The sequence below is a fragment of the Perissodus microlepis genome, chromosome 1, assembly GCF_051167445.1.
Source record: "Perissodus microlepis isolate ML-2025 ecotype Zambia chromosome 1, ASM5116744v1, whole genome shotgun sequence".
NCBI classification, from domain to species: Eukaryota; Metazoa; Chordata; class Actinopteri; order Cichliformes; family Cichlidae; genus Perissodus; species Perissodus microlepis.
In genome coordinates this window covers 17,600,905-17,625,953 of record NC_140461.1, presented here as the reverse complement: position 1 = coordinate 17,625,953, position 25,049 = coordinate 17,600,905, and the positions used below count along the sequence as shown (strand labels likewise).

The 25,049-nt window shown below is 38.6% G+C and overlaps 1 protein-coding gene across 1 annotated transcript in view; it reads left to right on the top strand.

Moving 5' to 3' along the window:
- The first annotated feature begins 15,612 nt into the window (after nt 1–15,612).
- The window catches only part of LOC146393664 (uncharacterized), a 47,008-nt gene continuing 37,571 nt past the window's right edge, over nt 15,613–25,049 (top strand). Inside the window, exons 1-2 of the mRNA XM_084932514.1 lie at nt 15,613–15,858; nt 20,189–20,264. Of these exons, the coding sequence (XP_084788640.1) occupies nt 15,837–15,858; nt 20,189–20,264 (98 nt within the window). The 5' untranslated portion in view covers nt 15,613–15,836. The remainder of the gene's footprint in view (nt 15,859–20,188; nt 20,265–25,049) is intronic.

The window sequence follows — 25,049 nt, the reverse complement described above, 5'->3', positions numbered from 1 at the left end:
CAACCATACTCCATTGACTTTGGACCATGGCGACTTCCTCCACAAGAACCAAAAATCAAACCAATCAAAATGAACCACAGACAGAGCAAAGTACAAAAACACACATATATCGCGATTGTTGTTGTTCTTCGGGCTGTGACGTTGCGGACAAAGACTTTTGCACGTGACTTTTCATAGCCAGATGGGTTCGCCCCTGTTCCCAGTTATGTCCGCTTTATGTTTCCACCGCAACAAGCGAGTTCATCCGCGCTAAACTGAACTGCTCTCAAGCGCACCGTGCCGATTTGTCGGTGGAAAAGGGGCATTAGTCACCTCATGAGGATAGAGAGGTGAAAAAAAATTCCTCTCACGCAGCATACTCTCCATATTGCATAGTAACAATTTTAACTGTTCCTGCAGGATGCTGATGCTGACATTAGGAGGGAGTGTATACTTAAATCTCTCATTATCTACCTTGGAGAACGTGTTGAGGACTTGATAAAAGAATACATGGTATGTCCATATCTGTTCTGTCTCTACATGAGATGCAGTCTCTTGATGTAAATTTGACAACTCTGCTATTAAATGCAGTGATTAATGTAGGACAGCAACGATTAATCAACTCATCAAGTTAATATCTTAGGGTTCTGTATTGTTTTCTTTTTTTTCTTGGGCTTTGTGGAACATTTATGAAAATGTTCCACCATTGATTTAATTTAATGATTATGCAATTCACAATCTGATTAGTCAAATAATTGTTCTAATAGTCTGTGACCAAACAACTATCAAAATAGTAGTTTATTATGGTCAAAGATTTATCAGGTGTGCCAGACTTCAGTTCTTCACTTGTACATTTTGTTCCATATTTTACCTCAAGATATCCCAGAAAGATGAAGCTGAGGAAGAGCTGCAGAGTACCACCATGGCACTCTTCGTCTTCAGGGACAACTCAAGCCTCCTACATCAGCCTCGAGACATCGGGATAATCATTGATGGTGTGGAAGTCCTGAATGAGTTGCCTTCTGTGGCAGCTGGAGTGGCAATGGTCTTTGGACTCTGTTATGCTCTTAATATGGAATATCCACGAGGATTCAGGTTCACCTTTGAGGCTCTTCAAAAGATTATGATGGAGCTTGACTTTAACAAGATGACCTCTAAGATTCGTGAACTTAACACTGCACAGTAGTGTGTTTGCATGCATGTGTGCATGTGTATGTGCACATGCATGTGCATGTGTACTTGGTTATTTTGCTTGGTTGGCCTGCAGTGGTATTCTACATTCAAAAATTATAAGAACACCCATTTGAAAGGGAGATTTAAGTTGATTTCATTGATACATGTGTAGATTTTTTTTTTACATTGTACAGGCACAGTGCACATATAAACATTTTTGAGTACTTGCAAATTGGTTTAAAAAGAGTTTTTATAATGGTTTTATGCCAGTTTTAGACAGGTTGCAGGTTTTATACCAGTTCTAAAAAGATTGCAGGTTTTATACTGGTTTTCAAAAGGTTGCAGGTTTTATAAAACAAACATTTCTCTAATCATTTCTGCCGTAGCACTAAATCTGTATATTACTAATCCTCTCTATTGATTATAGTTAAAATGGTTTGGAACAATAAATAATTTTGAAATAATTGGTTGGCCAACTGTCTTGTTTTTTATAGGAAATGCAGAGCATTTTTGAACTGAAATAAAATGAAATGTAAAAAATATAGTTTGAATATATGTAAATCAATTACCTGGCTTCAACACAAACATATTAGTTCATGTTAATTTGGTTCGATGTGAATACATTAGGTTGGTTAAATTTCAATATATTAGCTTGGTTCAATAATTAAAATATGGTTCTATGTAAAAAAAATCAATTTGGATCAATGCAAAATTTAAAGTTTCAGTCAAGTCTAGTAATATTGTTTATATCAGCATAAAAGTATCAGGTCATATCAAGTGACTCAATTTGGATTCTATGAAGTCAAATATTTTGGATGTGACAATTGGACATCATTTTTTTTTATTTGAATAGGGTTATTCTTTTTACAGTGTACATTTACAGTGATTTTACGTTAATTTACATTTGAAATGTAAAATCACAGTCTATTAATGTAAATTTAATGATATTCTAGAAAAACAGTACAAAACTGTAAAATACACAGTAAAATACTTTTATATTACAATTTTTTTTTTACAGTGCAGTCAGTCGACTGCCATGATTATTCCACCCATCTCCAATCACCATTAAACTATTATTTCTCTGTCCTTTATCTACACACTGCTCTCTCCCTCTCTCTCGTTCTCGGCTGCTTGCTTTGTCTTTTTCATTTTCTCCTTTTAGTGTAGTCGGTATTGAGCAGCCCACAGCATTTGGATGCAAGATGAACTTTGATAAGAGTTAATGTGAATACAGCATTGTGCAGGCAAAGAATGGCTCGGGCTGCACTCAAGAGCCTCCTCACTAGGAAATGGACTGCAAAGAGCTGTAGCCACCCACCCCTCCAGTTTGGAAGAGGTGAGGACAAGAAGAACCGAAGGAAGAAGCAGAAAAAAAAAGAATGGAGTAAAACTAAATATATGACTGAGAAGCAGAAATGTAGAACAGCACAAGAAGTCCAGGGTACAAACATAATTACACATAATTGCCACATTTATATAACCAACATAATTGTACTTAGCCCAAAACACATCTCTGTATGTCTTGCTGTATTGATACATTTCACCTAAGCTAATAATAATAATCTAATAATAATAACAAATAGAAATTTAAATTTAAACAGCAGTTTTGATGGAATCCCATAGTTAGCAATGAACACAGTTGTTTGTGTGCAAGGACTTATTGTTGCCTTTTTTTCATTAATCAAAGAAAAAAAAGAAAAGCACAGCCTCCATTGGCTGGCACCTGTTCCAGCACTCTATCAGACATGATGTTCTTTTAGGAATGAACAAGCTCTTCTTGCAATTGGCAACAAATAACCAGTACAAAAGAAAACAATGTTCAACAACTGCAACTTCTGCCTTAAAATTCTGAGCATCCTTGTCTGTGCAGCCTAACCGTCCACAACAGAATTCCTGTATGTATTTGTTTGGGAGCAGTGCTGTGCGTGCACTTTTTTAGTTGTGTGTGAATAGTCCTTTGTTAAAAATGCAATAACTACGGAGTCGTGCACATTTGCATTTCTGTCCATGTAGAGTTCTCCTAATCTGTTATTATAAAGGTCACGTTCTTTAGCTAGTCGAATAAGATAAAAGATTTGTGGTTCATATTTCAGGGAAAATTACAGAATCCACAAAGACAGAAGTCAAGCTTTATAAAACAAGCTCACACTGTCTGCAAATATCAGTGCTGTGATCAACCACAAAAAATTATGGTCAACAAAAAATCATACCCGTTTTTTACCTGCTAGCCTTCTGAGCCTTAGTGAATAATTAATGAGTGTTTGCATTTAGTTAAATAGTCATTTATACACCCATACATTTTCTTCTCCTTATCCAATTCAGGGTCACATGGGGTCCGGAGCCCATCACAGATGTCAGATGTTGTGCCAGTCCGTCACAAAATTTTAAATGATTTTAATTCCTCTATAAAATAGAGAAACACAGTCAGTTACACTTAACTTTCTGACCAGCTGTTTTAACAAAATGCAGTTACACAAGCATCGTCTTTAGCACAGTGTCCCTGGAAATATCTAAGTACAATGAGTGTTTTTTTAAAGGTAGTATATTTTTTCCTTAGGCAAAACTAATAATCAGTCCCTGGACAAATGGATGAAGTAACCTCATAAAACATACACACAAAGACGTTTTGACCAAACTATTGGTGAGTTGACCGGCAGATTATATCACTGTTTGAAATCCAGTCATCTATAACATTCTCTTTTTCAAGATCAAAGAGTCCTGGCTTGAACACACAGTATTTTGTGTTTTCATAATCTTAAACAACAAAGCCATCTTCAGAAATCAGAAACATCCCTCACCAATATTTATATTTCATGTGCTAGCTGAATCTTGAAAACTGTAAACTCTATCACAAAAGAATCTGAGGGAATATTTAAAATGCCATCTAAAATTCAGTGGTTGTCTTTTTTATTTATCTGTGAAACTTGTTCTTACTGGAAGAGAAAACTCCCTCCTAAAGCTTCAGCTTTTGAGGAAATAGCCTCCGGGTAAAAGATATAAACAACTTTGGTTCAGAATTTACAGATTTTAGAATAATGCACACTGTGCTCTGTACCCCGACTCTTTTAGCTTTGTCATACATCGAGCCCTGAATCTCACTTAAAGTGTTTTTTTAACACATTAATCTCCTTATAACTGACCCACGTGAGGTGGTGTTTTCAACATCCAAGAGATGTGATTATTGTGCATTATTGTAATTTGTGTTAATTGTGGAAGTTACCAAACACATTTCTTAACATATTTTGTAAAGCAAATAAATTAAATACATTCAGATTTCTTTACACATTTTAATGAAGAGGGATGTTGACAGACGAATATAAAATGTGATGCAGTGGAGTAAAAAGAAACGTAGACAAGCAGCTGTTGTGTGAGGGACTGAGTAGGAATAGTGATTAAGAATAATGGCCATAGTAGAGTGTAAGATGAGGGTAAAAATAAGACATTAAACAGACATTAAGACATAGAGTGGTGGCATGATGAGAATAGTCCCAAACAGGAAAAGAGGAGGAGAAGAAGAGAAATGAGATCTGGAGTGAAACATCTCCAGGAGGCTCTTGATAAATGAATAAATAAAGGGCTGTGAGACGAGAGGGCTTCTCAAGGATGTCATATCTTAATTGAAAATGACAACTTCAATTAAAATTGTAATCATTCTGTCCGTTTTCTAATTAAAAGCGAAACGACTGATAGTTTTGACTCATTAACTTCAAAGAGTGATGCAGCCTGACAAACTGGGAAAAGTATATTATTTTCTGAATGGTACAGAGGGGAGCCGATGATGAGGAGTGGTGCAAAGGATGAAGGAGACTGATGCATAGGGTAAAGGATAATCTGCTGCAATGACTTTCTATTACAGAGACACGGGTCTTGGTCAAAGAATGAAGGCTTAAATGATAACAACCAGGAAGCATAGAGATGCTATTCTGTCAAAGAGGCAGTTAGTCCTGACAAAAAGTAACAGCAGCAAGTGGCAATTATTCTGTTTTAAAACGAGTAGCTGCTACCTCATTACTGCTTTTCTGACATGGATACAAAGTTTTTTAATATAACAAGACAAAACGACACACACATGCACACACCTATTACTGGAGTCACATATAGTTCTCGCTCCATGAGTACGCCATTTAAGGTCTTTTGTTGGCCTGGTCGCTGCCTACGAGAATGACTGACATTTGAAGAACAAAATATTCTGACATTGCCACTGGATAAAAACAACAGCACACCAAATACAACATGGCAGCTTTGACTGTCCGAACTGGTAGTTAGACTCAATAATAGCCAGTGCAAAGTCAACATGAACATTTTGTCACTTTCTCAGTCTGATTAGGCAAATATGTAGCTATCTAGTTACCTACAACACGTTTGGAGCAATAACAGTATTCATTCTGATTGTGTGCTTCTCTATAACTGGCTAAGAGAGAAGTACAACCATGAATGTCTACAGCCATCAGTAAAACATGGTGGAGGCTCTGTCATAGTTTGGGCTGCAATTTAGCTTTGTCAAAATTGGTTGTATTAAGAATACCACAAAAGTATTTTGATCTACCATGCGATGCAATTTGGAAAGTGTTAGACTGGCTTCATTTTTCAGCCTGACAAAGATCCTAAACACAGAGCCAATGCAGTAAAAGCATACCTAGATAGAGAAACAGAGGAATCCTGTCAGCTGCCCCAAGTCTCGACCTCAATATTTTTGAAGCAGTGTCGGGTTAAAATCCCAAAACGAATAAATGAAATAAATAAAATATACGCTGACTTTGAATTCGATTCCTGCAACGTGTTTCAAAATGTTGGTCCAATGAAATACGTGATTGGTTATGTACTGTTTAAAAACCACCTGGCTGAACATTTCACAACTAATGGCCTTAATTAGTAACATGATTACATACAGACTACAAAAGAACATCACAGAGACTGAGTCTTTCTGAAGTTAAATAAAGGATTTTACCACCTTGTGAGAGAGACTACACAGACAGATAGTCCAACTGGACTGTTAGTGTAACGTAACATTTTATCCTAAAATTATGGGGAAAAGAACAAGTTTCATCATCTAGTGTATATCACTTCATTGAATTATTTAGAGGTTTTAGACAAAAGTCTGTACACAGGGTCAAGGCCAAAAACCAAGAATGAACAGTGCACACTAACCACACTATGGCCCTCTTTAGTGCAACCTAATTTTTAGTTTACTTTTTCAACAAACTGACATGCAAAATTGGATTAGCGCTAGATCATTTAAACTATTTAGACATCGGTACAAATGTTTATTCACACATGGCTTGGTAACTCTAGGACTGGACAACGAGCTGTTCTATTTGACACCCAGAAGAGAGAAGTTGGCTGAATAAACAATCTTGCAATAATGATAGCATTCTTCTTCACCCAGGTTTTGTGATGATATTTTCTGCAGCACATTGATTCTTATGGAACTATTTTGACAAATCAGACAAAATAAGTCTTAAAATCATGAATAAATGAGTTCTAATATACACAAGCAATATACCAGAGTGCACTGACATAACATTCTCTCCATATGTCTTATTACTCCTTCCTAAGAAGAAAAACTAAAATTCTATAAATATATATATATATATATATATATATATATATATATATATATATATATATGTGTGTGTGTGTGTCTGTGTGTGTGTGTGTGTGTTAGGATATATGTATGTATACACATATAGCTCTTTGATTAAAAAGCTGAAAGCAGTTCAAGGACTTTCAAGAACTTAATCCTTCATTCAGCATCATTCCTTTTTGTTTACATAAAGTTGATACATGGAGTACTATGCTGAACCAGCTCAAAAGTAGTTACTGCTGTTACAAACCCCCACACACTGTTACAATGGACAAACACAATCAAATTCAACCCAGAGTTTATTTGTAACCACCAAAACAGGAACAGTATATTTACACAGCTATCTTATTTTGTTGTTACATGAGGAAAATGGAAAATAAATATATTTAGAGAAAATTGTATTTCAAGAGCCTTTTGCCAGATAAAAATCAATAGAAACAAAATATTTAAACAGGTAATTTCTGGCATGTATATAAGTTTAAAGTCAGCTGTTGGTGAAAAAAATGATATCCTCACTATGCCACCCTCAGTTTTATTAAGAAAGTTTTTTTTAAAAAATGTTTTGTCCTCTACAACACAATAATTTGTGTCCAGTTGAAGCAAAGAAGACCAAAACAGAAGGATACTTAGAGAGTACTCTTATATCATAACTACAGTACCCAAAGTTCATAACTGCTTATTAGAAAAACAATTAATATGACGACATGTGCACATGCCTGAGTACTTGAATGCCAAAGGAGCAATATCAAATATCAATTCACTATAATGTTTATTAAACTACTCTGACATATTCTAGCATTTTAGAACAGCTGGCATGCTGTGCACACCTCCCTGTATAGCAAGAGATCAATGCAAATTGTTTGACTAGTTGAGGGGACACCTGGTCACAAGGTGCTGGTCTGATGGAAATATTCAGTTTCAATTGAAATTTATTTTTATAGCACCAAATCACAAAAACAGTTGCCTCAAGGCATTTTACATTGTAAGCTAAAGACCATACAGCAAAACAGAAAAAACATAGAAAACACCAACAATCGTATTGAGCAAATATGAAACAAACTTCCAGTACCCTCATATTTATCCAAATCAGCACCAAATTGAATTGGCTCTTTTTTTGCTGGTGCTCAAGCTCTACATAAAATTTCCCTTAATTCTTAAGGTAGTTTTTGCTTGTTTGTTTGTATATGATTATATTTATTTTTATTAAGTGTGTTTAATAGTTTTAGTCTTTTTCATATTTTCCTTGTTGTGTTGTTTTTGTTTTTCTGTCTTTTCTGATTTCTGTCAGGCTCTCAAGATGACACAGAAGTTTCTGGTTAGTTAAGAGATTTTTTTTCTTTCGTCACAGTTGGGCAGTCCAAGTGAACAAGACTATCCCTGACAGAAAAAGATAGGGCTCTGGAGGATGATGAATGGGGTTGTTTGAGAATGCGACTCAGTTCAGCCACACTCTCCGCTGTGTGTGTTTCACGGTAGGAGGCAGGGAAGGAGGCGGTAATGCAAAGTTAACTGAGTTTCGGGTTCTCACTATCTCTGAACATAATTGAATCCTCCTACTAATTACTCATCAGAGAATGCCCAATATAGGTTGGCTCATCCTCTGAGGAACCTACTGTGCTCTTTGTCAAGCCAATTTTTCTTTGTTCACTACATCACAAGTCTGGAAACAGCATACAGTTTTGTGTGTGGTCTCTGTCCGAGAGATGCTCCAGGGAGAAACGGCCTCATCCAAAACTGAGATCAAACTGCACAGAGGACACTGTTATCTCACATTCAAGCTCCTCACAACAAAGACAAAGTCCAAATTCATGTTTTACAACCTCACAACACTGGGCTATATTTTCAGGAAAAGATTACAATCCAAGGTTGTCGATTTTTGTATACCATCTTTTACACTTTAACATCTTAAAGTATAACTCATAATAATTTATAAGTATTCTGGAAGCATTGGTCAGTGTTTGGTCATAAATAAAATGTTTGTACTGCACAAAAGAATATGTTTAGCCCGATCGCTCAAGGTTAGCATTAAAGCTAAGTGAATAGTGCCAGTATAAAGCTGTCTTGAAATGCATAGCCATTATCGTCAGCCAAATTACACGGCTGGCACAGTTATTAAATGCTTAAAAAAACTGCCCCACCTGAGGACTGTCACAGTGATGGAGTCCTTTTGATTCATTCACCACAGATCACATACAGGTGCATGCACGCACACAAAACAGAAATGAATGCATGTGCATCCACACTCAAACAGAAACACAATAGCAGACACACTGGCTCAGACATGAACTATAACTTGCTGTCCAATTGAGTTTGCAGGTCCAGTAGCAAAACATAATGAGGTTTTCACACTGAGACACTCAAGCTGGAGAGAGTGGCAGGGGGAAGGTGGGGGTGGGGGATTCAGTGGGTGTGACATGGAGAAGGAAGGGGTAAGGAAAGAGAAAAGGCACTCAATGATAATGTATGAGCTGTCTGCAGTGCTCCATGGTGGAGGAAAGAGTGCAGTGGTGCATTTAAAAAGAAGATTATCATGTCAAGATACAGTAATACCTCGCTGAACACTGATTTTCATTGGGCATTGGTCGCTGCTGTCTGTCTGGGTGTGAACACAAAAAGAGGCTAATCAGGAGAGGAGAGTGTGTGTAGGACATGCTGCCGAGTCATCCCATAACAGAACAAAGTATATTAAAATGAGAACATTTTAATTCATCCTGTATTTATTACAGATGGACCAGCTCATATAATCCTCTTTTACAGGCACGTTCAGTCAAATAGAGGTACTTCTATAATCTTTCTAATCTAAAGTTTCAGGACATCATAAAAATAATGTGGTCCATAGTAAGTACTTAAACTTTGTAAATATAAATATAAACGATAAAAGAGTGATTATTTAACAAAAATTAAGCCAAAGTGCAGAAGCAGTGTGAAAAAGTAAATAATTGGATAATTCAGTTGCTTGCACAATCTCACAATAATTTAAAGTAATTTGAAGCATTCGTTTTCTATATGACTTTATTAATCTCTCGCATTGTTGTAGAGGAAAGGTGGACCACTATTCTTTACAATGTTGCTTTAATTCATTTAGGCATTTGTTTATGCACAGCTGTCTTAAGGTTCACTTGGGTTAAGGTCTGGACTTTGAGCCATGTGGAACCTCGACTCTTTTCTTTTTCGATTTCTATATTAGATCTGTTGCTGTGTTTGGGACCACTGTCTTGTTGCATCACACAATTTGTGTCAAGCTTCAGCTTTTGGACAGATGGCCTCACATTTGATATACAGAGGCGTTCATGGTCGACTCTAGGACTGCAAGGTATCTAGATCCCAATTTGGTCTTATGGCCTAAATCATCAACCCTCCACCTCCGTACTTGACAGCTGGTACAAGATTTTTGTGCTGATACGATATGTCTGATTTTCAATAAATTTGGTGCTGTCCAGCCAAACATTTCCATTTTGTTCTTGTCCTGTCTAAACAGGACAGGGTGGTTTGCTCAGATGCACTTTTGCAAACTTGAGCTCTGCTGCCATTATTTTGTTTTTTACAGAGAAGAGACTTTTTTTTCCTGGCAATCCTTCCAAACGAGACATAGTTGTTCAACCTTTCCAGTGTCATGAACTTTAATATTTAACATGCTAACTGAGGCCTGTGGCTCTTGGATTGTTTTGCAGTTTCTCTAAGTGTTGCACAGTCTGACCTTGCCATTTGTTGCTACTTCCTCTAGGAAAATTGGAAACTCTTGCTTTCCACTTGTCAGTCCACATGTTGGTTCTTTGTAAAGGACCATATACCTTCCAGTACTGATAGGCATAAAATTGTTGATTCTTTACATTTACCACTGATGTTCTCCTTGGCTCTATGCTAACACACATGTGATTCCTCCAAGCCAGCAAACATCTGCTGTTACAGAGATGCTCACACTTGGTTATGATGAATTAATTAAATGCATTCGATTATCAGCACCTGGCTGCTTCTACGCCTCTTAATTCGTATGGAAGCTAAACTTACCAAAGCAATACTTAGTTTTTCACAGGACTGCTTCTGCATTCTGACTTAATTCTTGTTGCATAAATAAACTGATTTGGTGTAAGATGCTATGTTTTTTTATCCAACTGAGGTAAGACTTGCAAAGGACCAGATTATTATTATTGTTCCCATTTTTTAAACAGTGCAAAGTATTTGCTAGTATTGTTGCATGTATATGTTTTCTGAAACAGCTAACAAAGTAGGTTCTATGTATTATTCTACCCAATAGAAAAAAATGAAGAAAAGGAATGAAGCTTTAGCTGAAATAAATGAAGACCTGTTTCATTTGAAAGCAAGCAGGTGATCAGCAGCTTTAGACTTTGAGACCTTAAGAGGGAGATGGAGAATGCACTATGTGTTCACATATGCTCTTTTGTTATCCACATCAGCTGTAACGTACTGATATTGAAAGGTACAGTTCTGTTCTTTTAATTGCTTCATAACTGTGCTGGAGTACATGGTATGATTTGTCGATATCCAGGTGTCAGTACAAAAAATAACTCTTTCCATATATTCTTAAGATCTGCGTTTGAATGCAGAGAATTGAAAGAAAACTGAGACTCCAGCTGTAAATTCATGTTTTAAACACAAAAGAGTTTTGCTGTTTATGTATGTGTCACAGTTTGTGCAAAAAACTCGATGGCAGGACACAGTGCAATGGTGTTAATGAACACTTTCAGACAGTGACTAAGTACTGACAATAGTTCAAGCAATGAGTTTCAGGGTTGTTGTTTTTTTGCTGAGTTAAGTCCAAATACAACCAGGCGATTTGGCAGGTAAGAGTGTTTTGTTCACACAGGTTGCCAGTTCAGGATAGTAGTAACTGTCTTTACAAGGAAGGCTTTAGATTAATCTTCTTTGGCATTCAGAGGCATGGATGTAGGACTTTGCAGTTTCTCCACAAGGATGTGTACAGACAAGTATTCTCAAAATCCACAAATTTGCACTCAGGTAAGTATGCTTTAGTGGACAATAGTTGAACAGGTAGGTTTCTCCAAAAGGTGGATATACCAGCAAAAGATCTGGGATGGCTAAATCAGGTAAGTATGGATTAACAGGTAACCAGGAAACAGAGCATCAAAGCTAGGCAGTCTAAGATACACAACCAATCATCTATATCAGATGTGTGAGTGGCTACTTCAGATGTAGACGAGAAAGCAGGTCTAAGACTGAGAGGGCAGAGGGACCATGACAGTATGAATGTGAATAAGGATTTAAGAATCTTGAGTCTATTACAAAATTTTCAATATGCATCACTAACCAACAAAAATACTGTATTTTTAGAAGTTTTCATGTAGGAAAAGTTTATTTTATTTTATTTTATTTCTTGACCTCAGTCACTACTTCATGCTAAACCTCAGCGTGGGTGCCTGCCTCCTCATGAGAGTTTATCAAGAGTATATAGCCCACAGCATATGCTTTGCTATGTGGTCAATTTTTCAGATGGCTAAGCACAGCTTGAGTATGTCAGCTAAAACAAATTTCTTTCTGCAGGCCTATAGCTGAGTTTCGACTTAACTGCGTAGGTGTATCACCGTAACACTTTATTATTCACACACTACTTTTTTTAATTACCACTACACAAATAAAGTTCCACTTCCACCATAAGTACCTTCAACCTGAAAAAACAGCAGTATCCCATCCCTAACAGGCTTCCTGTATATCATCTCTACCTCTTTTTTTGTATTGTAATTGCGCTGGATTTTGAGTAGTGGTCAGTATTCTGAACTGTACTTGTGATATTGACTCTCACACAAAAGAAAGAGCTGCGAAATGCTAACTAAACCAGGCACATGTAAAAATAAATAAATGCATTTTATAATTATGACAAATCCATGGAGTAGCTTGCTTGGCAGGGCTGAAGCACAGTACTGTGTAGTACTTTTTTCTGTATATTTTGGCTGATTTTGTTCTGTTCAACACAACCCCACACTACTTCAAAAATGACGAAATCCTGGCTTTCAGACCAGGTATGCTTTTACTGCATTAGCAGGGTGTTCGGGATCACTGTCATGCTGAAAAAGGAAGGTGTTTCAAGTCAGATGCTTTCCAGATGATGTTACATGATGGATCACAATTCACCATCATGGTACTACGATCATAATTCCATCAGTTTTGACAAGATCCCAAACACTTTCAATTCAATTCAGTTTTATTTATATAGCGCCAAATCACAACAAAAGTCGCCTCAAGGCGCTTCATAGATTCAGAGAAAAACCCAACAATCATATGACCCCCTATGAGCAAGCACTTTGGCGACAGTGGGAAGGAAAAACTCCCTTTTAACAGGAAGAAACCTCCGGCAGAACCAGGCTCGGGGAGGGCCGGCCATCTGCTGCGACCAGTTGAGGTGAGAGAAGGAAGACAGGACCACTAACTGAACTGGAGACCTAAACCATAACAGAACTTCCACTGTGTTTTACAGACGTCTGCTGACACCCACGGTTCCAGCTTTCTCCTGACCTCTTACATATGTATATATGTCAGGATTTGAACCAACACTCATAATCAGTGCCAACAGGTTTTATGGAATGATGATTGACAGCCATCCTTCCACTAAAACCATTTCTGATGAGGCTTCAGTGAACAGTAGTCAGATCAGCTGAAGGGCCAGATTCATCTCAGGTCCAGTGTCAGGTCTTTGCTGGATTTTTTTCCTATTTTTCAGGGACATGATTTTCTCATACTGTTCACCTGTTGTAAATCCCTTTTCTTAGGTTTGCTACTTCTTCTTTTCCACTTTCCATTTTCCTAAACCTTTCAGGTTTTCAAATAAAAGCTCTTTTAGAATCACTCTGTTATGTGTTTTTGTACTGGGCAGCTAATAAAAAAGTGGCTTAAGATACAAGATACACTGTGCTGTTCTACCTTACTGAGTGATAAGTTATAGGGTTTCAGCTCCTTGTCACTTAACAACACAGTTATCCAAGAGTTAACAGTTTAATAAAGCAATTTTGTCTGGGTTAAGTGTAGTGTGAAAAGAGCTAATAATCATTTTAGAGTTGCCTCAGATTAAAGTTTGGCTTGCAGCCAGTCTCACTCTGTGTTGGTAGTTAAAGGAGCTAATTAAACAAACCCCACATGAAAGCCCCCTCCTCGGGAGCTCGAAAGATTAAACGCCCTCAGGTGTATTCGCTCTCTAACTACCGCGCAACAAAAGTGAAACAGCGATTAGACAGCATGCACAGTTTTCACCACGCAAAACAGGATTCTGCTGGGTGTGTTTTGCGATACAGTATTAATTATAATCAAGAACCCAGAGATGGAAATAATGCTGAGAAATGGGACATTACTAGGATTGCAATGAAATCTTCAGTTACTTTCTCAGCTGGCTTACATGTAACTTGCCTCCAGTGCAGTATAGGTTTTGATAAAGTCACTACTTATATGAGCGTTTCCTGTTTTATTTTCTGTTTACTCACATAATGTGTGTGTACCATAAACTGTATATAAAACATGGGCATGACTGCAGTGATTTAATTTTATTGGTTGAGGGAGCCCTGTTTTGAAGCTGTATTAGCATGTTAGCTACGGATGATTTTGTTTTTCTTTAAGACAAAGTGGCAACATTTTAATAAGAGGGTGGCATGCTAAGTTACTCTGGTTAGCAAGCTGGCTCCATGCACTTCAAATATATCATATTTGCCAATTACCACACTAATAGCATACAATAAAATACTGGAATTTCACTTGTCTGGAACACTGGACCAGCTCACTATAATCTCGATGATATTCAAGGCTGCACTTGTCCAACCAGTCTGCATGTGTTTTGTGGATTTGGAGACAGGAATCAACATTGTTCACGAGTGAAGGGAGAGTGGAACATTAGATTGACAGATGGACTGGGGCGAGATCCAAAGTGAATCATATTCTTTTTTTTCTTTTTTATTATTATTTTTTACATTTATTTTCCTTTGAAGAGTAGCTGGGTTCTCCCTTAGAGATAGAGTGAGGAGCTCGGTCATTTGAGAGGGACTCGGAATAGAGCCGCTGCTCCTCCACATCGAAAGGAGCCAGTTGAGGTGGTAGAGGCAACTGACTAGGATGCCTCCTCCTAGGTGAGCTACTGTGGGCATGTCCTTCAGGGAGGAGGCCCTGGGGCAGACCCAGGACTCCATGAAGAGATTACGGATAAGAAGGATGAGCTGGAATAGGTGGCTGTGGTGAAGGAAGTCTGGGATTCTCAACTCAGACTGCTGTCTCCTCGGCCTGAATCTGGATAAGCAGCAGAAAATTAATGAAAAATAAATGGAATTTCACTTGCCAAAACCAGGAGGCCAGACTTCTTGAGTGAGCCAGTAATAGAATTGATGGCAACACAAAGCATATTATTTGACAGATAATTGTATTAAAATGCACCAAAATTGACCTGAAAAACAGTTGAAAGCATGAAAAATCACAAAAGAGGTGAAACCTAGCAGACAACTGCATGTTAATGACATGGGAAACTATGGGAAATAGGTCACTTTTGTCCTTTGATTGTGGAAAATTTATTTCCCTATTGCATTACTTTTAGTCGTGCTAATTATATACAGTAGAGACTACAGTTCTGTATAGTGCACATGTGAAGTGAAACAAATACACACCTGTGCCTTCAGGCTTCTGCTCTTCTTTGACACATGCATTAAAGTGCAAACACAAACACACACATGCACTATAGCAGCTTCCTTTTCGCCTGGTTTGAATTTGTAAGCCCGAAGCTCCTGCCAAAGCTCCTGTTGCTGTGGGGAGAAGCAGCTGCGCACTCATCCTACCCTCCTTCCAGTTTTCCAGCTAATGGAACATTCCAGTGCTCCCGTACACCCCTGCCACAATAACAAATTTGGTACATCCCATTGGTGCTTCTCTAGCTGGTTTGTCACTGACTCAGTAGTATCACAGCAGTCAGCCAAACAGTATTTTGAGCACACGCTTACCGGCGCGCGTACACACAAACAACACCGCGCACACGCAAACAACACCGCGCACATAGTCTGAGAGTGAGGACATAAGACGAGAGTTATAAAACAGAAGGAAAGAAACCCTCGGCTAGTCCTTCCACTCAACAGTCTTCTGGTTGTTCTGCATCCCTGATATGACCCTGTTCAGTCCAAGATGTGAGTATACCGAAGTGTTTCCTTGTGTATGTGTGATGACGCCTGTTTTAGTGGATGTTTGCATGCACCACGGTGTTTCTGAAAGATAGTATTTGCCATTGTTCCTCTCATTCCTTTTCTCTCCACTGCCATTTTCCCCCTTCGTCCTGGAAGCTTTTCAGCTTGTGTGTGCTCATCTGTGCACTTCAGCCTGAAGCTCCGGTTTCTCTACATTTGTACCTCAGAGCTGTTTTTCTCGCTTTTCCCTGTCCCTAAACATTAGTCCAATCAGAAGGTGCTGTGGTAATATAGGAGACACTGGACTTGAGGATGTTAAACACTGTGATGCATTAAGAGGTGTTTCAGGCAAATTTACCTTTAAGAAAAAGCCAAGTGTGTTTCTCATATTGGCAAGGTCAGCACATGGTCTAGTCTGGATACAAAGGCTTTTGCTAGTGAAATGACTTAAAGCTTAATTATGTTGTAATACCCATCTCTCCATATGGATTGAGATTGCTTTATAGTTTTCTTCTTCATCTGCAAAGTGAACAGTGCATCCATGAACAGTTCCTAATAAGACTACATTACCATGCAGGCACAGTGCCAACATCTTCTCACAACTTCCTCACTAGTTTGGAAACCTCAGTCTGTTCTCAAAGCTACTTGTCTGGTGGGGAAGCAGAGGCTTCAGACAAGGTCAGTATAGACTAAAAGACTCCACGGTGAAAGTAAAACGCATCTTAAACTGTTGAATACTTCCACAGTGCAAAAATAAAGTCAAGTCACTGTTGTCGTCTCCCTCACTATAATGCTGCGTTCTGCTTCACTGTTGAGACGTGGTTTTTAGCACACTAGCATCTCTCTCAACTTACCATGTATCCATGCCAACAAACAGTATATTTCCTGTTTTTTATTTGTTCCTTAGATCTGTAAGTAATAATTTATGTTACACAGTTTCGTATTTTTATCTGTGAGTGGAAACTAAGTGTTCATGGTTGCAGGAACGTGCAGAGACTCGGCATATCGACAAGACCTGCACACGCTGCACTTATACCTAGACATCGTCAACACTTTAATATACAGGGTACCAGGATGTGAATTAATTAATAAGCTTTATGACAAGTGAGGGGGATTTATGTGCTCCTGCAGTCACAATGATATCATCAACTGTAAGTCTAAATCAAATAAAATGTTAATTTCTGCTATTCTGGTTATGCTGCTTGATAGTGCTGTATACTGTGCCTTGACAAATTTGTTCTGGTCCAGAATAAATAGTAGTGAAAAAGTAGTAGGCTTAAGTAAAGCCAATAACCAATGATCAAAAGAAAAGGCACTAAGGACAGACAAAGAACAATACAAGAGCAGAAAATATCTTACTGTAGTTTAATATTTTTATCAAGGTTCTTTTGTAATTTAACCAATCTGCTAAATTGAAATCAGCTTTGCAGTCCTGGTTTAAATGATTGTTGCAAAAGCGTTCAGCCATACGCGCTTCTTTTCTTTCACTTTTAGGATGCAGCGCTTCAGAAAAGCAAAGTGAGTGTGTGAACGGTATTACCAAATATTCCATTTGAATTAAATGCCTCTGAAAATTTCAGTGTCAGTCAGCAGCTCAAGCGTTTGCGTTCTGCTCTGAAGTTAGTTACTCGATTAAGATGTTGAATCAAATTACGCTGAAAAATACATCAAACATTTAGGGATGCGGTTCAGCCCAACGCGTGATAAATTGAAGAATTGGGATGCAAATAAAAATGATGATAGAAGACGGCAGATTTAGCTGTTTTTATCTGATCACATTATCCAATCTCCCACACATCCGTGACTTCAAGTGTGTGTGCGTGTGTGTGTGTGCGTTCAGACTGTTTGCTAAAAAAGAATCTGTGAAAATAAAGTAAGTGCTGTGCACAGACTCCCCTTAATGCATGTGTTGCAGACTCTTAAAGTCTGCAACTTTCAGTGTTTTCCAATGAGGTGAATACGCAGATTCATATTTCCTAACTTTGATCCAGGTCCAAGGTTTCATTAGAGCAGGGTGGGTGCTGATTGACTGGGATCTTCAGGGGAAATCTAGGCTCCTTCTAGCTTTGAAAACTCAGAATAAGAAAAGCTTTTTCACATTGTGCCTATGTAATTTTGTTTCCAGGTAGTGTGATTAAGCTGGCTCTAACTTTGGCTGGGTATGAAGTGGCACTCTGGCAGTCAGCCTGACATCCGCTGATACAAAGCATAGTGATGGACTGTGGCGGAGGCTGAGGCTTTATAACCCATTACAGCTGATCGCATGTGACCTTGCTGTGTCCTCTGATGCTCTTTGAGCCAGTTTTACGAAATAACTGTCTATCAGATTATCCCTGCCAGTTTGCACCTGGAATCTCTCAGGCTGGTCATGGATTTGTAAATGAGTCCTGAATCACTACACAATCTTGTTATGGCTGAAATATTAGTATTCGTTGAAAATAATCCAATTTTGCACGTATTGCAGAATTGCTGTCTGTACGGTTTCTAACCACACGGTGATGATGTAGTAATGTTTCAATTATGTGTTTATATTTAAACCATATATTTTCTTAAATCTGTCATCTAAACTAGAAGCAAAAATAGAAATAAAACTAAAATAATAGTCTACTTGTGATTGCCCTCCAATAAAATGGATGGTATAAATGGATAATAAATGACAGTAGTGAAACATAGTGGTTGTAATCTGCAACATGTTTTCATGATAAAAGCTACAATTTTTGACATATAATCCACAATACTATATGTATGTCCTCAAAACTCTTTAGTCTGCATTATATTCATTTCGCAGATGATTTTATCCAAAGGCCTACAATAGTAGTGTGTTTCAAACAAGTTATTATTTTTTTATAGCTCTAATAAATGCACAATGTAGCTGCTTAAAGTGAGACTGTTTGGTATTTGCAAGGGGAAAAAATGCATATTGCATCACAACAACCATGAATCACTGTTTCCTTTGCGTTCACCGTGGTTAGAGCAGGGTGGAGTATTTTACAACAGTGTGAGTTCACTTCTTTTTCGTAGGCTTCTGTGTTTCTGTAGCCAACTATAGGGCAGAATCTGTGTGTGGCTCACCAAAAAAAGTTGTCATTTATGTGAAGTCACTTTAATTCAAAACAGTCGTAAACTTTGCAAGACGGTTTGCAGTAAAAGAAGGAAAACGCAGTTTGCCTTGTTTTTTGAAACTATACCTCTGAACAGAAAACCCCCAAAACAAAACAAAGTATAATACACATATATATACGTGCATACATGCGTGGGCATAGATGTGAAGTCTGCAAAGGAGGAGCTAACTGTGGTGTATATAGGATTTTGTTTACTCTGATAGCACTCTGATTACCTCCTGAGGTTTTGCTCCTGTTGAGCGACACAACTGTGCTCAGCAGCATCCTCCCCTCTCTTCCTGTGTAATGGCTTCATCACGCAGTCAATCATACAGTCATCCTGTTGCTCAGCAAACTCATTATAAAACTCAGTTTTGTTTTCCTGCCACACAATGCCGAGCCATTATATTTAAAAGATAATGTGTAGGCCTTTTGTCCTTTTAGTGTAAGGAGATGTAGTCACTTTTTCATGAAAATACTATGTCTACTTTGGGAGGTAAAGGCGCATACGTATGTCTAAATTTCTTTTCACACTTTCAAACCCATACTTAATTAATTGTCGCTTCCAGCCATTTGACAATCATGCTGTGCGAGTGTATGTGCAGCTGGCCCAGTCACACTCCATTCACCACCCATCTGTCCATGTCAGACTGGACTTCTCTCCTCTCCTCTCCCCTTCTCTTTGCTGCTTACCTCCTGCCTGTTTTTGTTTTGTCTTTTACTCACCTTTGGTAAATTGACAAGAGAGCAAGCACAGTGAGAGCAGTGAGCTGCTGGTGTGTCCTGTAATCAAGATGGTTTATGGTTAAATGGCTAGTACAAACATGTATATAAAAGTGTTTGCAGGAGAGAAAGAGTGAGATCAGAGCTCAGTTGAGCTTTTTAGAGGCTGTGCCAAGTTTCCAATGTATCCTTGCAGACAGGAAATAAAAATGGAGTGAACAGTCTAGCTCAAAGTGGCTGGAGGGAGGTGGACATGAAAACAGATACTGGCTTCTGTCAGTCTTAGCTGGCCCTTTAGTCAGCATCATGTCAAGCTGCTGTAGATTATGTAAATGTTGCCAGAATAAAGAAGACCCAAGTGTAGGATAAACATGACCATGTGTATGCCATTTAGTCATCTGGAGGTTCCTGTGTGTGTGTGTGTGTGTTTGTACTCTCTCTTTGTTGTGTTGCAGTATGTCGCTCTTTACTGTATCAGTACAAAGTTAATTGGTTGCTCTTTCATGCAGACATGAGCATGAGTGGAGAGTTGAAGTCAAGCCGCTCTAGGGCAGCCAGTAAGAGGGCCAGCAACACCACTTATGGGTGAGTATGACACCGCCCACCTCCCCCCCCCCCCCCCCCCCCCCACACACACACACACACACACACACACACACACACACACACACACACACACACAGGAACACTCTCCTATCCCCCACACACTCAGAGATAATCATGCGCTCTATTATTTGCTGCAGCCCTTTATCTGTAACTCAATGGTTGCACCTCAGCTTTCCAATCAATGCAGCATTATTTGTTATTAGCTTCATACCAGTAAGCTGCTATTGATTTTGGCCAGAGGTGCTGTCTCCATCAGTCAGTGTTTGAATCCATCTGTTGATGTAGTGCACACATATGATTGGAGCTGATTACTGTTTATTGCTGACAGTTCAATACTGCGGTGTGCAGCTACACTAACATAAACTCTGTGCTCAGATGGCTGGGGAAGGGAGTTGGAGGGGTAGTGGAAGAGATGACAGTGTGTGGGCTTGTTTGAATTCGTTCATGGCTTCATTACTCAACTCGAACTCTCTCTTTGAACTGCAGATTTTTCTCTGGCTGCGGCTCTGTAGGCCAAAGCTCCTTTTATTAGCACAAACCACAGAGAGTACCGTCTTTTTGTTAAGTTTGAGTCGATCCTCATTTTGTAGCACTCACTGGTAATGGCTCATTGTATGTACTCTGTAAATCCATATATGTCCTTCAAAATTAATTTAAAACAAAGGGGAACAAAGTAGAAAAGTCCAAGAAATTTAGAAAAAGTCACCAAATTCCCAAATTAAATGATACTTTCTAAAAGCATACAAAAGTGTTTTTTTTAACATTTAAGAAGCTAAGATGAGAAAAACATTAATTTTTAAAATATGTTGCCGGACGTCCACTCTAGGATAAAAAAAATACTGCAAAGTAGGTTAGGAATGCAAACAAGAATAGAAAATGAATATTAACAGATGTAATGATATTGAGGCCAACTTGTTTGTCTCGGTCTCAATCAGAAAATCTCATTAATATTCTATCTTCTGTGCAACAGGGCCTCCACATGTGTTTCCAGCTCCACAATACACACTGATGATTTTCAATTCAAGGCAGCTGTATTCATGTCCTTCTGTTGGTTTCATCATATATTAGAGTGGTGTATAGATGTAAAAATAGTGCAATATGGGTCATTATGTATTATGTAGACAGCATGTCCTTGAAAACAGTTAATCCAGCTCTCTGCTTGTGCTCCCTGCTCCAATCCCTCTAACCAGCCCTGCCTAAACCTTGAACCCCCAAACATTATTCAGCCATTCCACCATGCAGTTATTCAACAGCACTGCATGCATTAATGAGGTTAGTCATACAACACACATACTCACGATGACTAACACCCAGTGGAAAACACCTGAGGTATCAACCCCAATGTATCCTGATATAGCCTCCGTGATATTTTGCAGAAATGACATAGACTTAAAGCAGAGGACGTTGGATTTCTGCGGTCGTTTGAGGCTTATAGACACATCCAGCAGGCTAAACTAAGCACGGGACACATCCAGCCTGTTAACACATGCAAAAAACACGATTACAGTCATGCGGGTCGCTCTGTGACGCATGTGCAGTGGTGCTTTAAGCCTGATGTTAATCTTCACGTCAGCGTATTTATGGACAATGCTGTTCTAATGATAAGCAGGTATTGTTTTGATAAACAATTTAGATTACTATACTGACATATATCACTTACAGCACAGACTTGTGGATGTAATTATTTTTGCAGAGTTTTGATCATCACTCGAACTGTGTGCCTCACATCCCATACATCCCTTACTTAGCTTTGACTCTCAAATGATCGTGCATAGTTTTTTAAGGTGTTTCTGTCGTAGTCATTGGCTTTGCATGTCTTTCCACTTCACAGATCTGATGTTTTTTCGACCAACATTTCCCATGAGGGAAAATAATCATTTTGACAGTAGAATTAGTCAGATAAACCATTATATTTTGTTGTGTATTGCCATGCATATTTGAAAATCAGTAATGTCTGAAACTCAAACTTGCTATTTTGAGTCTGTTCACATTTAAGGGTACATGAATGCATGATGGTGTACTAACTAACTGTCACAAAACATGAGGATGAAAAACTGCATTTTTCTCACCCTTAGTGGTCATGTGGTCATTTTTCTAGCCACATAGCACAAACCACCAAACAATTTTCACCCAGCGTGAAGAAGATTAATTGCGTGTAGTGGCTCAGTCACACTAAAGGAAAAATAGGACAGCAGTGTCCTTGCGAGTAGGAAAAATCAGTGGCTGCCCGTTACTGCATTTATTTATTTATTTATTTTTCTATTTGTATTTGGCAACTAGTTACAAGTAGTTTTGGTGAGCAACTGGTTTCTTGATGGTTAAATGTCCAACATCCTGAGCGTCTGAGTGACCAGAATGTAAGGAAGTTGCCCTGCAACTCAAACCAAACATCACACGTGTTGTGTCATCTTGGTTTTATTAAACGCAACTGTTCTCTTCCCTGGATATGAATTTAGCATTATGGTCAGATGCGCATCAAATTGCTGATGTTCACAAAATGCACTGCATGAGTGCAGCCTGCTAACAGAAGTACCTGAGTTGAGACACGCTGGGAAAGTCAGAGGATTACATTATTACAGTTCATCCTGAAAGGGATACAATTTATTAAAACTGACAAATCACAAACTCGTAGTGACACTAGAGGAAGATTCAACAAAGTTTATGCAATGAGGATTTGTGTATATGGACAATTTTCTCCATACATTTTAAAAGGTAATCCATCAACAGTTATCAAGACAAACCAAAATTACCAACCATTAGACTGATGGCAAAATCAAATGCATGACAGTAAATTACAAAATAAAAAGGAATAAAATGCTTTCTTTTGGCTTTACTGGAAGGCAGTGTTTACAATTCCTCTGCATAACATATATATTTTGATTTCTAAAGAAAATGTGAGCAGTACAGCTACAGTTACACATGAAAATGTTGTGAGACAGCTACCAAAAAATCTCTCTGTCCAGGCTCCAGTAATCTTGCTTTGTGCTGCTAGCAGCAGCGTGCCCTGACTACTCCCTCCCACTATTCTCACAGCGCTGGCCAACAAACGTTCGCCTGTGGCCTAGATTACTTTGCAAACAAACTTTCGAAGTCATGTCTAAGATGCTAAAGCAGTGTAATCTACTCATCCAAAACCATGTAGTCTACCACTCATTCTAAACTGTTATTATGGCTTGAAAGCTGGATTATGAAGCTCAAAATAAAAATTTTAAACTCTATTGATAGTAAAACCCAATAAAGGTTTTCATTTGATGTCTTAATGCACTGCAAGTCATTTCTTGCCTCATGATATCAAGCACGGGTTTTTTTTCTTCTGTCTCTTCCTGCTGCCATTCTCTCATGCACTATATTTACCCCCAGGCTATTTCCTCTACAGCGACCCTGGCAACATATGGGTGTTGTCATCATTTATCGTTCATGCTTTCTGACTGTCACAGGTCCTCTCTATTGGTGAGCCACAGCTGTGGAAGCAGTGATGGGGTGTAGCGAGTGGCAAATGTTCCATAACCCAGATGCTGTTGATGCTGCAGCCGTGGCCCTTGTGTGCTCCAGTGCATTACTACAAAGCTCACTGCACTGTACTGTGTGGCCCATATAGGAAGGCTCAGGTGCCATACGAGGGGTCTCAGAGGAGCGTGTGTGCTTGAATGTGTGTGTGCGGTCAATGTATAGTTAACCCATGGCTTGGGATAGAAGACTGGGTTGGGTGATGGAGGGAGGCTTGCGGTTTAGTCTTTTTTGGCCTTTGTCTCTCAAAGCACTTGCTGTTATAATTAAGATGGAACAATAACACACAGGCATAGTCATGTTAACTAATATTTTCTTCTCCCCTTGTTATGTGTGATAAGACTTTTGTGGCTGTAGTTGTAATTTTTTTTCTCCCCGAAGTATGTCCAGTCTATCTTAAGGTTACTACAGTATTCATTTTACTAGCTGCTCCATTTGTTTTCTCAGTGGTAAGGGGAAGGAGAGAGGCACAGAGGAGGGGGATAGGAGGGTAGCCTTGAAACCAAGTGGCAATGTGCTGAGCATCTGGTCGCTGGTATTTTCGTCTGATTTCTTCTTTAATTATGAGAGGGGCTACTCATAGAGGAGTCAGTGTTAGGATGGAAACAGTGCGAGCCATCTGTTAGATCAGCTCAAAGACGCTGAAGGGGGCAGAAGGGGCAAATATGAACTCTGAAGTGGCCAGAAGCAGTAGATGATGAAGTCCTACGTTATACACAGTGAACCAGAACTTAAAAGCTAATTTGACAGCACGGCGATGGATAAGAGAGTGACAGGAAATATTTTAGGTCATATTTTTGACTTAATTTAATGTTGCTCTTTTTTTTATTGGTTATGGTAACACTATAAAATCACCAGCCACATCATTAGGTACACTTTTGCCTTCAGAGATCCCTAATTTATCAATACATAAATTCAAGGTTTTTTTTCATATTGACATGATAGCGTCACACAGTTGCTGCAGATATGTCGACATCAACGGACATCAGTGATGTAAATCTCCCAGTCCACCACATGCCAGAGGTGCTCTGTTGGATTGAGGTGACTGTAGGCTATGAGTACAGTGAACCCATTGTGATGTTCAAGAAACCAGTTTGAGATGACCTGAGCTTTGTGACATGGTGTGCTACTGTGCTGGAAGCAGCCATTAGAAGATGGTACATTTAAACAATATTCATTTGGTACTAAGGAGCCCAAAGTTTTCTTCTTCTTCCTTTGGCTGGTCCCTTTAAACAGGTTTTATGCTTTCCACATCCA